The sequence below is a fragment of the Chiloscyllium plagiosum genome, unplaced genomic scaffold (genome assembly GCF_037043375.1).
Source record: "Chiloscyllium plagiosum isolate Xiang-an unplaced genomic scaffold, Cpla_swu_hap1 HiC_scaffold_33, whole genome shotgun sequence".
Lineage (NCBI taxonomy): Eukaryota > Metazoa > Chordata > Chondrichthyes > Orectolobiformes > Hemiscylliidae > Chiloscyllium > Chiloscyllium plagiosum.
The window spans coordinates 29,530,982-29,548,500 of record NW_028270171.1 but is presented as its reverse complement, the minus strand read 5'-3'; the positions used below and the strand labels follow the sequence as shown (position 1 = coordinate 29,548,500).

Here is a 17,519-nt window from a genome sequence, read left to right as displayed (position 1 = left end):
AGTGCGTTACAGTGAGGAATGTGGGATATATCAGTGTGTTACAGTGAGGAATGTGGGATGTATCAGTGTGTTACCGTGAGGAGTGTGGGTGTATCAGGGTGTTACAGTGAGGAGTGTGGGGTGTATCAGGGTGTTACATTGAGGAGTGTGGGATGTATCAGGGTGTTACCGTGAGGAGTGTGGATGTATCAGGGTGTTACAATGAGGAGTGTGGGTGTGTCAGTGTGTTACAGTGAGGGGTGTGGGATGTATCAGTGTGTTGCAGTGAGGAATGTGGGATGTATCAGGGTGTTACAGTGAGGAGTGTGGGATGTATCAGTGTGTCACAGTGAGGAATGTGGGATGTATCAGGATGTTACAGTGAGGCGTGTCGGTGTGTCAATGTGTCACAGTGAGGGGTTTGGGATGTATCAGTGTGTTACAGTGAGGAGTGTGGGATGTATCAGGGTGTTACAGTGAGGGGTGTGGGTATGTCAGTCTGTTACAGTGAGGGGTGTGAGATGTATCAAGGTGTTACAGTGAGGAGTGTGGGATGTATCAGGGCGTTACAGTGAGGGGTGTGATATGTATCAGGGTGTTACAGTGAGGAGTGTAGGATGTATCAGGGTGTTGCCGTGAGGAAGGTGCCATGTATCAGTGTGTTGCAGTGAGGAATGTGGGATGTATCAGGGTGTTACAGTGAGAGGTGTGATATGTATCAGGGTGTTACACTGAGGAGTGTGGTACGTATCAGGGTGTGACAGTAAGGGGTGTGGGAAGTATCAGGGTGTTACAGTGAGGAGTGTGGGATATACCAGGGTGTTGCAGTGAGGAATGTGGGATATATCAGGGTGTTACAGTGAGGGGTGTGGGATGTATCAGGGTGTTACTGTGAGGGGTGTGGGATGTATCAGGGTGTTACAGTGAAGGGTGTGCTATGTATCAGAGTGTTCCAGTGAGGAATGTGGGATGTATCAGTGTGTTACAGTTAGGAGTGTGGGGTGTATCAGGGTGTTACAGTGAGGAGTGTGGGTTGTATCAGTGTGTTACAGTGAGGGGTGTGGAATGTATCACTGTGTTCCAGTGAAGGGTGTGGGATTTTTCAGGGTGTTACACTGAGGAGTGTGGGATGTATCTGGGTGTTACAGTGAGGAGTGTGGGATGTATCAGTGTGTTACAGTGAGGAGTGTGGCATATACCAGGGTGTTGCAGTGAGGAAAGTGGGATATATCAGGGTGTTCCAGTGAGGGGTTTGGGATGTATCAGGGTGTTACAGTGAGGGGTGTGCGATGTATCAGGGTGTTACAGTGAGGAATGTGGGATGTGCCGTGTGTTACAGTTAGGAGTGTGGGGTGTATCAGGGTGTTACAGTGAGGAGTGTGGGTTGTATCAGTGTGTTACAGTGAGGAGTGTGGCATATACCAGGGTGTTGCAGTGAGGAATGTGGGATGTATCGGGGTGTTACTGTGAGGGGTGTGGGATGTATCAGGGTGTTACAGTGAGGAATGTGGGATGTGCCGTGTGTTACAGTTAGGAATGTGGGGTGTATCAGGGTGTTACAGTGAGGAATGTGGGATGTATCAGTGTGTTACAGTGAGGAGTTTGAGATATATCAGTGTGTTACATTGAGGAGTGTGGGGTGTATCAGTGTGTTACAGTGAGGAGTGTGGGATGTATCAGTGTGTTACAGTGAGGAGTGTGGCATATACCAGAGTGTTGCAGTGAGGAATGTGGGATGTATCAGGGTGTTACAGTGAGGAGTGTAGGATGTATCAGTGTGTTGCAGTGAGGAATGTGGGATGTATCAGGTTGTTACAGTGAGGGGTGTGATATGTATCAGGGTGTTACAGTGAGGAATGTGGGATGTATCAGTGTGTTGCAGTGAGGAATGTGGGATGTATCAGGTTGTTACAGTGAGGGGTGTGATATGTATCAGGGTGTTACAGTGAGGAATGTGGGATGTATCAGTGTGTTACAGTTGGGAGTGTGGGGTGTATCAGGGTGTTACAGTGAGGAGTGTGGGTTGTATCAGTGTGTTACAGTGAGGAATGTGGGATGTATCAGTGTGTTACAGTGAGGAGTGTGGCATATACCAGAGTGTTGCAGTGAGGAATGTAGGATGTATCAGGGTGTTACAGTGAGGAATGTGGGATGTATCAGGGTGTTACAGTGAGGAGTGTGGGATGTATCAGTGTGTTACAGTGAGGAGTGTGGGATGTATCAGTGTGTTACAGTGAGGAGTGTGGCATATACCAGAGTGTTGCAGTGAGGAATGTAGGATGTATCAGTGTGTTGCAGTGAGGAATGTGGGATGTATCAGGGTGTTACAGTGAGGGGTGTGATATGTATCAGGGTGTTACAGTGAGGAGTGTGGGTTGTATCAGTGTGTTACAGTGAGGAATGTGTGATGTATCAGTGTGTTACAGTGAGGAGTGTGGGGTGTATCAGGGTGTTACAGTGAGGAGTGTGGGTTGTATCAGTGTGTTACAGTGAGGAATGTGTGATGTATCAGTGTGTTACAGTGAGGAGTGTGGGGTGTATCAGGGTGTTACAGTGAGGAGTGTGGGTTGTATCAGTGTGTTACAGTGAGGAGTGTGGGATGTATCAGTGTGTTACAGTGAGGAGTGTTGGGTGTATCAGTGTGTTACAGTGAGGGGTGTGGGGTGTATCAGTGTGTTACAGTGAGGAGTGTGGAATGTATCAGTGTGTTACAGTGAGGAGTGTGGGTTGTATTAGTGTGTTACAATGAGGAATGTGGGATGTATCAGTGTGTTGCAGTGAGGAGTGTGGGGTGTATCAGTGTGTTACAGTGAGGAGTGTGGGATGTATCAGTGTGTTACAGTGAGGGGTGTGGAATGCATCAGTGTGTTCCAGTGAAGGGTGTGGGATATTTCAGGGTGTTACAGTGAGGAGTGTGGGTGTATCAGGGTGTTACAGTGAGGAGTGTGGGTGTATCAGTGTGTTGCCGTGAGGAATGTGCGATATATCAGTCTGTTACAGTGAGGAGTGTGGGTGTATCAGGGTGTTACAGTGAGTAGTGTGGGGTGTATCAGTGTGTTACAGTGAGGAGTGTGGGATGTATCAGGGTGTTACAGTAAGGAGTGTGGGATGTATCAGTGTGTTGCAGTGAGTGGTGTGGGAGGTATCTGTGTGTTACAGTGAGGAGTGTGGGTGTATCAGTGTGTTACAGTGAGGAGTGTGGGATATATCAGGGTGTTACATTGAGGGGTTTGCGATGTATCAGAGTGTTACAATGAGGAGTGTGGGATGTATCAGGGTGTTACAGTGAGGGGTGTGGGATGTATCAGTCTGTTACAGTGAGGGGTTTGCGATGTATCAGAGTGTTACAGTGAGGAGTGTGGGATGTATCAGTGTGTTACAGTGAGGGGTGTGGGTGTATCAGTGTGTTGCTGTGTGGAATGTGCGATGTATCAGTCTGTTACAGTGAGGAGTGTGGGTGTGTCAGTGTGTTACAGTGAGGAGTGTGGGATGTATCAGTGTGTTACAGTGAGGGGTGTGGGATGTATCAGTGTGTTACAGTGAGGAGTGTGGGATATATCAGTGTGTTACAGTGAGGGATTTGCGATGTATCAGTGTGTTACAGTGAGGAGTGTGGGATGCATCAGTGTGTTACAGTGAGGAGTGTGGGATATATCAGGGTGTTACATTGAGGGGTTTGCGATGTATCAGTGTGTTACAGTGAGGAGTGTGGGATGCATAAGTGTGTTACATTGAGGGGTTTGCGATGTATCAGTGTGTTACAGTGAGGAGTGTGGGATGCATCAGTGTGTTACAGTGAGGAGTGTGGGATATATCAGGGTGTTACATTGAGGGGTTTGCGATGCATCAGTGTGTTACAGTGAGGAGTGTGGGATGTATCAGTGTGTTACATTGAGGGGTTTGAGATGTATCAGTGTGTTACAGTGAGGAGTGTGGGGTGTATCACTGTGTTACAGTGAGGAGTGTGGGTGTATCAGTGTGTTACAGGGAGGAGTGTGGGGTGTATCACTGTGTTACAGTGAGGAGTGTGGGTGTATCAGTGTGTTACAGTGAGGAATGTGGGATGTATCAGTGTGTTACAGTGAGGAGTGTGGGATGCATCAGTGTGTTACTGTGAGGAATGTGGGATGTATCAGTGTGTTACAGTGAGGAGTGTGGGATGTATCAGGGTGTTACAGTGAGGAATGTGGGATGTATCAGTGTGTTACATTGAGGGGTTTGCGATGTATCAGTGTGTTACAGTGAGGAGTGTGGGATGCATCAGTGTGTTACAGTGAGGAATGTGGGATATATCAGTGTGTTACAGTGAGGAGTGTGGGGTGTATCAGTGTGTTACAGTGAGGAGTGTGGGATGTATCAGTGTGTTACAGTGAGGAGTGTGGCATATACCAGGGTGTTGCAGTGAGGAATGTGGGATGTATCAGGGTGTTACAGTGAGGGGTGTGGTATGTATCAGGGTGTTACAGTGAGGAATGTGGGATGTGCCGTGTGTTACAGTTAGGAATGTGGGGTGTATCAGGGTGTTACAGTGAGGAGTGTGGGTTGTATCAGTGTGTTACAGTGAGGAATGTGGGATGTATCAGTGTGTTACAGTGAGGAGTGTGGGATGTATCAGGGTGTTCCAGTAAGAAGTGTGGGATGTATCAGTGTGTTGCAGTGAGTGGTGTGGGAGGTATCTGTGTGTTACAGTGAGGAGTGTGGGTGTATCAGTGTGTTGCCGTGAGGAATGTGCGATGTATCAGTCTGTTACAGTGAGGAGTGTGGGTGTGTCAGTGTTTTACAGTGAGGAATGTGGGATGTATCAGTGTGTTACAGTGAGGAGTGTGGGATGTATCTAGGTGTTACAGTGAGGGGTGTGGAATGTATCAGTGTGTTCCAGTGAAGGGTGTGGGATTTTTCAGGGTGTTACAGTGAGGAGTGTGGGATGTATCAGGGTGTTACAGTGAGGGGTTTGCGATGTATCAGAGTGATACAGTGAGTAGTGTGGGATGCATCAGTGTGTTACAGTGAGGAATGTGGGACGTATCAGTGTGTTACAGTGAGGAGTGTGGGATGTATCAGTGTGTTACAGGGTGGAATGTCGGATATACCAGGGTGTTTCAGTGAGGAGTGTGGGATGTATCAGTGTGTTACAGTGAGGAATGTGGGATGTATCAGTGTGTTACAGTGAGGAGTGTGGGATGTATCAGTGTGTTACAGTGAGGAGTTTGAGATGTATCAGCGTGTTACAGTGAGTAGTGTGGGATGTATCAGTGTGTTGCAGTGAGGAGTATGGGATATATCAGGGTGTTTCAGTGAGGAGTGTGGGATGTATCACTGTGTTACAGTGAGGAGTGTGGGATGTATCAGTGTGTTACAGTGAGGAGTTTGAGATGTATCAGGGTGTTACCGTGAGGAGTGTGGATGTATCAGGGTGTTGCAATGAGGAGTGTGGGTGTGTCAGTGTGTTACAGTGAGGGGTGTGGGATGTATCAGTGTGTTGCAGTGAGGAATGTGGGATGTATCAGGGTGTTACAGTGAGGAGTGTGGGATGTATCAGTGTGTCACAGTGAGGAATGTGGGATGTATCATGATGTTCCAGTGAGGCGTGTCAGTGTGTCAATGTGTCACAGTGAGGGGTTTGGGATGTATCAGTGTGTTACAGTGATGAGTGTGGGATGTATCAGGGTGTTACAGTGAGGGGTGTGGGTATGTCAGTCTGTTACAGTGAGGGGTGTGAGATGTATCAAGGTGTTACAGTGAGGAGTGTGGGATGTATCTGGGTGTTACAGTGAGGGTTGTAGGATGTATCAGTGTGTTGCAGTGAGGAATGTGGGATGTATCAGGTTGTTACAGTGAGGGGTGTGATATGTATCAGGGTGTTACAGTGAGGGGTGTGATATGTATCAGGGTGTTACAGTGAGGAATGTGGGATGTATTAGTGTGTTACAGTTAGGAGTGTGGGGTGTATCAGGGTGTTACAGTGAGGAGTGTGGGTTGTATCAGTGTGTTACAGTGAGGAGTGTGGGATGTATCAGTGTGTTACAGTGAGGTGTGTGGGGTGTATCAGTGTGTTACAGTGAGGAGTGTGGGATGTATCAGGGTGTTACAGTGAGGAGTGTGGGTTGTATCAGTGTGTTACAGTGAGGAGTGTGGGGTGTATCAGGGTGTTACAGTGAGGAGTGTGGGTTGTATCAGTGTGTTACAGTGAGGAATGTGGGATGTATCAGTGTGTTACAGTGAGGTGTGTGGGGTGTATCAGTGTGTTACAGTGAGGAGTGTGGGATGTATCAGTGTGTTACAGTGAGGAGTGTGGGGTGTATCAGGGTGTTACAGTGAGGAGTGTGGGTTGTATCAGTGTGTTACAGTGAGGAATGTGGGATGTATCAGTGTGTTACAGTGAGGAGTGTGGGTGTATCAGTGTGTTACAGTGAGGAGTGTGGGATGTATCAGTGTGTTACAGTGAGGGGTGTGGAATGCATCAGTGTGTTCCAGTGAAGGGTGTGGGATTTTTCAGGATGTTTCAGTGAGGAGTGTGGGATGTATCAGAGTGTTACAGTGAGGAGTGTGGGATGCATCAGTGTGTTACAGTGAGGAATGTCGGATTTATCAGTGTGTTAAAGTGACGAGTGTGGGATGTATCAGGGTGTTACAGTGAGGAATGTGGGATGTATCAGTGTGTTAAAGTGACGAGTGTGGGATGTATCAGGGTGTTACAGTGAGGAATGTGGGATGTATCAGTGTGTTACAGTGAGGAGTGTGGGATATATCAGTGCGTTACAGTGAGGAGTTTGAGATGTATCAGCGTGTTCCAGTGTGTAGTGTGGGGTGTATCAGTGTGTTTCAGTGAGGACTGTGGGATGTATCAGTGTGTTACAGTGAGGAGTGTGGCATGTACCAGGGTGTTGCAGTGAGGAATGTGGGATATATCAGGGTGTTACAGTGAGGGGTGTGGGATGTATCAGGGTGTTACAGTGAGGAGTGTGGGTTGTATCAGTGTGTAACAGTGAGGAATGTGGGATGTATCAGTGTGTTACAGTGAGGAGTGTGGGATGTATCAGGGTGTAACAGTAAGGAGTGTGGGATGTATCAGTGTGTTACAGTGAGGAGTGTGGGATGTATCAGTGTGTTGCAGTGAGTGGTGTGGGAGGTATCCGTGTGTTACAGTGAGGAGTGTGGGTGTATCAGTGTGTTACGGTGAGGAATGTGGGATGTATCAGGGTGTTACAGTGAGGGGTGGGGGATGTCTCCGTGTGTTACAGTGAGGAGTGTGGGTGTATCAGTGTGTTACAGTGAGGAGTGTGGGATGTATCAGTGTGTTACAGTGAGGGGTGTGGAATGTATCAGTGTGTTCCAGTGAAGGGTGTGGGATTTTTCAGGGTGTTACAGTGAGGAGTGTGGGATGTATCAGGGTATTACAGTGAGGAATGTCGGATGTATCAGTGTGTTACAGTGAGGAGTGTGGGATGTATCTAGGTGTTACAGTGAGGAGTGTGGGAAGTATCAGTGTGTTACAGTGAGGGGTGGGGGATGTATCTAGGTGTTACAGTGAGGAGTGTGGGTGTATCAGTGTGTTACAGTGAGGAGTGTGGGATATAACAGTGCGTTACAGTGAGGAATGTGGGATGTATCAGGGTATTTCAGTGAGGAGTGTGGGATGTATCAGTGTGTTGCAGTGAGTGGTGTGGGAGGTATCCGTGTGTTACTGTGAGGAGTGTGGGTGTATCAGCGTGTTGCCGTGAGGAATGTGCGTTCTATCAGTGTGTTACAGTGAGGAGTGTGGGTGTGTCAGTGTGTTACAGTGAGGAATGTGGGATGTATCAGTGTGTTACAGTGAGGAGTGTGGGATGTATCTAGGTGTTACAGTGAGGAGTGTGGGATGTATCAGTGTGTTACAGTGAGGGGTGGGGGATGTCTCCCTGTGTTACAGTGAGGAGTGTGGGTGTATCAGTGTGTTACAGTGAGGAGTGTGGGATGTATCAGTGTGTTACAGTGAGGGGTGTGGAATGTATCAGTGTGTTCCAGTGAAGGGTGTGGGATTTTTCAGGGTGTTACAGTGAGGAGTGTGGGATGTATCAGTGTGTTACATTGAGGAGTGTGGGATGTATCAGTGTGTTACAGTGAGGGGTTTGCGATGTATCAGAGTGTTACAGTGAGGAGTGTGGGATGCATCAGGGTGTTACAGTGAGGAGTGTGGGATATATCAGGGTATTTCAGTGAGGAGTGTGGGATGTATCACTGTGTTACAGTGAGGAGTGTGGGATGTATCAGTGTGTTACAGTGAGGAGTGTGGGATATAACAGTGCGTTACAGTGAGGAATGTGGGATATATCAGGGTATTTCAGTGAGGAGTGTGGGATGTATCACTGTGTTACAGTGAGGAGTGTGGGATGTATCAGTGTGTTACAGTGAGTAGTGTGGGATGTATCAGTGTGTTACAGTGGGGTGTGTGGGATGCATCAGGGTGTTGCAGTGAGGAATGTGGGATGTATCAGTGTGTTACAGTGAGGAGTGTGGGATGCATCAGGGTGTTGCAGTGAGGAGTGTGGGGTGTATCAGTGTGTTACAGTGAGGAGTGTGGGGTGTATCAGTGTGTTACAGTGAGTAGTGTGGGATGTATCAGTGTGTTACAGTGGGGTGTGTGGGATGTATCAGTGTGTTACAGTGAGGAGTGTGGGATGCATCAGGGTGTTACAGTGAGGAATGTCGGATATACCAGGGTGTTGCAGTGAGGAATGTGGGAGGTATCAGTGTGTTACAGTGAGGAGTGTGGGATGTATCAGTGTGTTACAGTGAGGAGTGTGGGATGTATCAGTGTGTTACAGTGAGGGGTTTGAGATGTATCAGTGTGTTACAGTGAGGAGTGTGGGATGTATCAGGGTGTTACAGTGAGTAGTGTGGGATGTATCAGTGTGTTACAGTGAGGAGTATGGGATGTATCAGGGTGTTACAGTGAGTAGTTTGAGATGTATCAGTGTGTTACAGTGAGGAGTGTGGGGTGTATCAGGGTGTTACAGTGAGGAGTGTGGGGTGTATCAGTGTGTTACAGTGAGGAGTGTGGGATGTATCACTGTGTTACAGTGAGGAGTGTGGGATGTATCAGGGTGTTACAGTGAGGAGTGTGGGATGTATCAGTGTGTTACAGTGAGGAGTGTGGGGTGTATCAGTGTGTTACAGTGAGGAGTGTGGGTGTGTCAGTGTGTTACAGTGAGGCGTGTGGGATGTATCACTGTGTTACAGTGAGGAGTGTGGGATGTATCAGTGTGTTACAGTGAGGAGTGTGGGTGTATCAGTGTGTTACAGTGAGGAGTGTGGGATGTATCACTGTGTTACAGTGAGGAGTGTGGGATGTATCAGGGTGTTACAGTGAGGAATGTGGGATGTATCAGGGTGTTACAGTGAGGGGTGTGGGATGTATCAGTGTGTTGCAATGAGGAATGTGGGATGTATCAGAGTGTTACAGTGAGGAGTGTGGGATGTATCAGGGTGTCACAGTGAGGAATGTGGGATGTATCAGGATGTTACAGTGAGGTGTGTCGGTGTGTCAGTGTGTTACAGTGAGGGGTGTGGGATGTATCAGTGTGTTGCAGTGAGGAATGTGGGATGTATCAGTGTGTTGCAGTGAGGAATGTGGGATGTATCAGTGTGTTGCAGTGAGGAATGTGGGAAATATCAGGGTGTTACAGTGAGGAGTGTGGGATGTATCAGGGTGTCACAGTGAGGAATGTGGGATGTATCAGGATGTTACAGTGAGGTGTGTCGGTGTGTCAATGTGTCACAGTGAGGGGTGTGGGATGTATCAGTGTGTTCCAGTGAGGAGTGTGGGATGTATCAGTGTGTTGCAGTGAGGAATGTGGGATATATCAGGTTGTTACAGTGAGGGGTGTGATATGTATCAGGGTGTTACAGTGAGGAGTGTGGGATAATTCAGGGTGTTGCCGTGAGGAATGTGCGATTTATCAGTGTGTTGCAATGAGGAATGTGGGATGTATAAGGGTGTTACAGTGAGGGGTGTGATATGTATCAGTGTGTTACAGTGAGGAGTGTGGGATGTATCAAGGTGTTACAGTAAGGAGTGTGGGATTTATCAGGGTGTTACAGTGAGGAGTGTGGGATGTATCAGTGTGTTATAGTGAGGAGTGTGGGATGTATCAGTGTGTTACGATGAGGAGTGTGGGATTTATCTGGGTGTTACAGTGAGGAGTATGGGATGTATCAGTGTGTTACAGTGAGGAGTGTGGGATGTATCAGAGTGTTTCAGTGAGGGGTGTGGGTTGTATAATAATGTTACATTGAGGGGTATGTGATATATCGAAGGGTTACACTGAGGGGTGTGCTGTATATTACAGCATTATATCTGTGGAGTATATCTGTTACTGTGGGAGGTGTGGTGTAAATTAGGGTGTTTCAGTGAGGGGTGAGGGGTGTGGTATCTATCAGAGCATGACAGTGAGGGGTGTGGAATATATCAGTGTGTTACAGTGAGGGCTGTGGAATATATCTATGTGTTAAAGTGAGGGGTGTGGAGTATATCAGCGTGTTACAGTGAGGGGTGTGGTGTATATCAGCGTGTTACAGTGAGGGGTGTGGTGTATATCAGAGCATTATAGTGGGGGACTGTGGGGTATATCAGTGTATTGCCGTGGGAGGGATTGGATTTATCATTCTGTTTCATTGGGGGCTGTGGGGTATATCAGTGTGTTATAGTGGGGGCTGTGGGGTATATCAATGTGTTATAGTTAGGGCTGTGGGGTATATCAATGTGTTATAGTGGGGGCTATGGGTATATCAGTGTGTTATAGTGGGGGCTGTGCGGTATATCAGTGTGTTATAGTGGGGGCTGTGGGGTATATCAATGTGTTATAGTGGGGGCTGTGGGGTGTATCAATGTGTTATAGTGGGGGCTATGGGTATATCAGTGTGTTATAGTGGGGGCTGTGGGGTATATCAGTGTGTTATAGTGCGGGCTGTGGAGTATATCAGTGTTATAGTGGGAGCTGTGGGGTATATCAGTGTATTGCAGTGGGAGGGATTAGATTAGATTACTTACAGTGTGGAAACAGGCCCTTCGGCCCAACAAGTCCACACCGCCCCGCCGAAGCGCAACCCACCCATACCCCTACATTTACCCCTTAACTAACACTAGGGGCAATTTAGCATGGTCAATTCACCTAACCTGCACATCTTTGGACTGTGGGAGGAAACCGGAGCACCCGGAGGAAACCCACGCAGACACGGGGAGAATGTGCAAACTCCACACAGTCAGTTGCCTGAAGCGGGAATTGAACCCAGGTCTCTGGCGCTGTGAGGCAGCAGTGCTAACCACTGTGCCACCGTGCCGCCGTGGGATTTATCAGTCTGTTTCAGTGAGGGATGTGCGGTATATGAGGATGCTACTGTGAGGGTTGCAGGATAATGCACTTTGCCCTGGCTGTACTGAGTTGTAAAGCTGGAGAGGAGCAAGAGGATTGCACATGGTAGATGTCGGCTGTGGGGGGGAGGGAGGAGCCACTTTTGACTCTCTGGGGAACTGGTTGAAGTGTGTGAAATTTACATTCACTTGTTTTTCAGAACCTCAATGATGTGTGCCTCCATACAGGCCTCTGACACTGGGACCCTGGTCATCCTCATAGCTGCCGAGTAAAAGTGAAACTGTACATGGAGCCTGGTCTCTGATTCTGTATCACTGCTGATTCCAAATAAATGTTCGATTGACGACACAGAGAAGTCACAATACAGTACTTATAAACAAAGCCCTGTACGGAGAGGGTACCAAGGATAATGGTACGAGCATACCACACTTCAAAGGTCTTAGCTCCCTCCCAAGATCCACAAGCCTGACCACTCCGGCCGATCCATCATCTCGACCTGCTCCTGCCCTACCGAACTCATCTCCACATACCTTGATACAGTCCTAAACCCCCCTCATCCAGGAACTCCCCACATACATTTGGGACACCGTCCACGCCCTCCACCTCCTCTAAGACTTTTGTTTCCTTTGCCAATGCCTCATCTTCACCATGGAACATCCAATCCCTCTACACCTCCATCCACCATGACCAGGACCTCCAAGCCCTCTGCTTCTTCCTCTCCCAACATCATTTGTTTGGCTGAACTGGTCCTCACCCTTAACAATTTCTCCTTCGAATCCTCCCACTTCCTCCAGTCCAAAGGGGTAGCCATGGGCACCCATATGGGCCCCAGCTATGCCTGTCTCTTTGTTGGTTACGTAGAACAGTCCATCTTCCATATCTACACCGGCACCACACCCCACCTCTTCCTCCACTACACTGATGACTGCATCGGCGCCACCTCGTTGAGGAGGTTGACCTTCATCAACTTCACCAACACATTCCATCACGACCTCAAGTTCACCTGGACCATCTCAGACATCCCCTCCCCTTCCTGGACCTCTCCATCTCCATCAATGGTGACCAACTCAACACTGATATCTTCTACAAACTCACCGACTCCCACAGCTACCTGGACTACACCTCCTCCCACCCTGCCTCCTGTAAAAATGCTATCCCTGATTCCCAATTCCTCTGCTTCCGCCGTATCTGCTCCCAGGAGGAGGAATTCCACCACAGAACACACCAGATGGCCTCCTTCTTTAGAGACCACAATTTCCCCTCCCTTGCGGTTGATGATGGAGGAAGAATGCCTCATCTTCCGCCTCAGAACCCTCCAACCCCACAGTATCAATGTGGAGTTCACCAGTTTCCCTATTTCCCCTTCCCCCACCTTATCACCTTATCCAAGATCCAACCTTCCAACTCAGCACCATCCTCTTGAACTGTCCTACTTGTCTATCTTTCTTCCCACCAATCCGCTCCATCCTCCTCTCCAACCTATCACCATTACTCCCATCTTCATTGACCTACCGCTTTCCCAGCTACCTTTCCCCCAGCCCCCGCCCATTTATCTCTCCACCCCCTTGGCTCACAAGTCTCGTCCCTAACGAAGAGCTTATGCTCGAAACGACAATTCTCCTGCTCCTCGGATGCTGCCTGACCGGATGTGCTTTTCCAGCACCACACTCTCAACATTTCAAATAAGCCCCATCCTCGTCCCCAACCAGCCCCAGTTCCCATACACAGACACAGTCGGGGAGGTAGAGGATCGAATATACAATCAACTTTTCGAGCAATGTGAGAATAATACGGCAGTGATAGTGTCGGATTTTAAATAGTCAGATATTTACTGGGATTGTTTTATTGTGCAAGGAGGAGTCTACCTTCCTCAATTGTATCCACGAGAACTTTGTTTTAGCCGGTATGTACAAAGCCCAACAAGGGACGGGGAAGTTAAAAACCCAATATTCAAAACTCAGCCCAGGCAGGTGGAATGTGTATCAATAATGAAATGAGCTGTCAGAGGAAATGGCGGAGGCTGGTACGATTACAACATTTAAAAGGCATCTGGATGGGTACACGGATAGGATAGGGCGGCACGGTGGCACAGTGGTTAGCACTGCTGCCTCACAGCGCCAGAGACCCGGGTTCAATTCCCGACTCAGGCGACTGACTGTGTGGAGTTTGCACATTCTCCCCGTGTCTGCGTGGGTTTCCTCCGGGTGCTTCGGTTTCCTCCCACAGTCGAAAGATGTGCAGGTCAGGTGAATTGGCCATGCTAAATTGCCCGTAGTGTTAGGTTAAAGGGGTAAATGTAGGGGTATGGGTGGGTTGCGCTTCGGCGGGTCGGTGTGGACTTGTTGGGCCGAAGGGCCTGTTTCCACACTGTAAGTAATCTAATCTAATCTAATTCAAAAAAGGTTTACAGGGCCAAATGAGACTAGGTTGATTCATTGGGCAGGGACAGTTTAGACTGAAGAGTCTGTTTCCGTGCTGTATATCTCGATGACTAATAGGAGAGCAATTTGGAGATAGCGATCATAATCCTGTCAGATTTAGGATGATTATGGAAAGGGATAAGATTGGGTGAGGGAAATGCTAATTTTACTAAATTTGAAATTTAGCCCAAATGGACTGGGAGTGCCCCTATTTGCAGATAAAATCGTGTCAGAGCCATGGGAGGCATTCAAAAAGAAATAACAAATGTGTGTCAAACATATGCCCATAAAGACAAAAGGTGGGACTCAGACCAGACATCACAGGACATAAAGATTCGGATTAAGAGGAGATTGTGTTAGATAGCAAGGGCTCAATATGACAGATTCCCCTGGAGGAGTATAAAAAGTGCAGGGGAAACCTTATGAAGGAAATAAGGAAAACAAAGAGAGTGTATGAGAAAACATTCATGGGTAACAATAAAGGAAAACCCAAAGTGCTTTTTCAAATTTCTGAAGAGGAAGAGAATAACTAGAGTAAGAACCCTATTTGGGACAAAAGGTAATCTGTGTGTGGGCAAAGACATGGACACAGTCCTCAATGAATACGCTGTGTCGGTCTTCACAATGGAAAAGGATGACACAGGTATTCTGTCCATTTCAATTAGATCAACCCCATCCCTCTTAACTCCATCGAGTACAGACCCACAGACGTCAACTGCTCCTCACATGACAAGCCCTTCATCCCTGGGGTCATTCTTGTAAACCTCCTCTGGACTCAAATGCCAGCACATCCTTCCTTAGGTATGGAGCCCAAAACAGCTTACAATATTTCAAATGCAGTCTGACCAGAGCCTTACACAGCCTCAGCCATACGGCCCTGTTCTTGTATTCTAGCACTCTTGGAATGAATGATAATGTTGCATTTGCCTTCTTAACTGCCAACTGAACTTGCATGTTTACCTTAAGAGAATCCTGAACCCGGACTCCAAAGTTCCTTTGAGCTTTAGATTTCCAAAGCCTTTCCCATTTAGAAAATAGCGTTTACCCGTATTCTCTCTACCAAAGTGCATAACCACACAATTTCCCATATTGTATTCCATCTGCCACTTCTTTGCCCATTCTCCTAGCTTGTGTAAGTCCTTCTGCGACCTCCCTGCTTCCCCAACATCATCTCCTCCATCTATCTTTGAGTCATCTGCAAACTTAACAACAGTGCCCTTAGTCCCTTTATCCAGATCATCAATGTATAATTTGAATAGTTATGGGCCAAACACTAGCCCCTGCAGACCTCCAGTCATCACTGGCTATCATCCCCTACATGCACCATAGCTTCTCAATGCCCCCCCTGCATCCTTCTCAGTTTTCCTTTAGTCTCCTGTGAAGCCTTCTCCAAGCTTATCATATCCATGAGCCTATTTCCAATTCCACAACCTGATTCCCAGCAAACCATTGAACAGCCAACTTCCCATCCCAATGCCCATGTTAGCTCGTAATCTGTCATTCAGAGCTGTTGGCATCATACCCATTAGAAAGATGCTCCCTCTATCTGTTCAAACTACAGATCCAACTCCATTGTCCTTATGCCAGGTACCTCATATAGCAGAGCTAAGTTTCCACAACTTTCCTATCCAAATTCCACTCAGAACACCACAGGTAACAACCCATGGCAAAATCACAACAAACAGAAAAGTGAGTGTGACCATAGCGCATCATCTTTCTTCATCATCTTTAACTGTCCTGGGTTTTTCACCCCTTTCAGTGCCTCTCTCCTCTGTCCAGTCTGAAGGATTCCCCTATTCCCTATCCAGCAAAGGAGCCTTTCCTGTCTGGCCCCAAGAATCTTTAATTGATCTCATCCTCTTTATTCAATTGTATTGTTCAGAATAAGTAGAAAATTTTCATGGCATTGGCAGGCAAATTTTAAGACCATCTCAGCAGGGAAATTTCTTTTTCTATGCAAAATAAAACACATGAAGAGTCCTGAGGAATGTCACACTCTTTCCTCATTCACGTACACTGGTTACATTCCTAATTCAACTAGATGACATGTTGTATCCTCTCCACTGGACCAGTGTTTGGTGAAGCCTAACAAATGACCTTCAGCATGAAAGAAAGCAAAATGTGACCTTGAGCTAAAATGATGGACAAGGGCAAGCTGGCGATCTTGACATGTGGATTCCTGCCCTCTATTCATTGATCAGAAAGGTTTGAATAAATGATCAACACGCTAGATCTCTAGCCCCAAGGGATGAAATATATTAATATTTTCCTGATGAAAGATGGACATTGGGATATGACCAGGTCAACAGGGTCCAAATACTTTGGCTACAGAGTAGTGTGCTGCCATAACACCGCAACACTGTGCCAACCATCCCCTTTATCCACTAGAATATCAGACAACCAACATCAACTGTCACCAAACTGTGCCAACCAGCCCCTTTATCCACTAGAATATCAGACAACCATCAACTGTCACCAAACTGTGCCGACCATCCCCTTTATCCACTAGAATATCAGGCAACCATCAACTGTCACCAAACTGTGCCAACCATCCCCTTTATCCACTAGAATATCAGACAACCAACATCAACTGTCACCAAACTGTGCCGACCATCCCCTTTATCCACTAGAATATCAGGCAACCATCAACTGTCACCAAACTGTGCCGACCATCCCCTTTAACCACTGGAATATCAGACAACCATCAACTGTCACCAAACTGTGCCGACCATCCCCTTTATCCACTAGAATATCAGGCAACCATTAACTGTCACCAAACTGTGCCAACCATCCCCTTTATCCACTAGAATATCAGGCAACCATTAACTGTCACCAAACTGTGCCGACCATCCCCTTTATCCACTAGAATATCAGGCAACCATCAACTGTCACCAAACTGTGCCAACCATCCCCTTTATCCACTAGAATATCAGGCAACCATTAACTGTCACCAAACTGTGCCAACCATCCCCTTTATCCACTAGAATATCAGGCAACCATCAACTGTCACCAAACTGTGCCGACCATCCCCTTTATCCACTAGAATATCAGGCAACCATTAACTGTCACTAAACTGTGCCAACCATCCCCTTTATCCACTAGAATATCAGGCAACCATCAACTGTCACCAAACTGTGCCGACCATCCCCTTTAACCACTGGAATATCAGGCAACCATCAACTGTCACCAAACTGTGCCGACCATCCCCTTTAACCACTGGAATATCAGACAACCATCAACTGTCACCAAACTGTGCCGACCATCCCCTTTATCCACTAGAATATCAGGCAACCATTAACTGTCACCAAACTGTGCCAACCATCCCCTTTATCCACTAGAATATCAGGCAACCATTAACTGTCACCAAACTGTGCCGACCATCCCCTTTATCCACTAGAATATCAGGCAACCATCAACTGTCACCAAACTGTGCCAACCATCCCCTTTATCCACTAGAATATCAGGCAACCATTAACTGTCACCAAACTGTGCCAACCATCCCCTTTATCCACTAGAATATCAGGCAACCATCAACTGTCACCAAACTGTGCCGACCATCCCCTTTATCCACTAGAATATCAGGCAACCATTAACTGTCACTAAACTGTGCCAACCATCCCCTTTATCCACTAGAATATCAGGCAACCATCAACTGTCACCAAACTGTGCCGACCATCCCCTTTAACCACTGGAATATCAGGCAACCATCAACTGTCACCAAACTGTGCCGACCATCCCCTTTATCCACTAGAATATCAGGCAACCATCA

The 17,519-nt window shown here is 47.4% G+C and overlaps 1 protein-coding gene across 4 annotated transcripts in view; it reads left to right on the top strand.

Annotated features, from left to right (window-relative positions):
• The window catches only part of LOC122547863 (protein FAM227A-like), a 221,113-nt gene extending 209,400 nt beyond the window's left edge, over positions 1-11,713 (top strand). The window contains exon 15 of one of the 4 annotated variants that reach the window (XM_087978406.1): positions 11,530-11,713. In XM_087978406.1, coding sequence (XP_087834532.1) covers positions 11,530-11,540 — 11 coding nt within the window. In that variant the 3' untranslated portion in view covers positions 11,541-11,713. The remainder of the gene's footprint in view (positions 1-11,529) is intronic. The other 3 variants (XM_087978405.1, XM_087978404.1, XM_087978403.1) reach the window with 3 other exon arrangements.
• Positions 11,714-17,519: the final 5,806 nt, after the last annotated feature.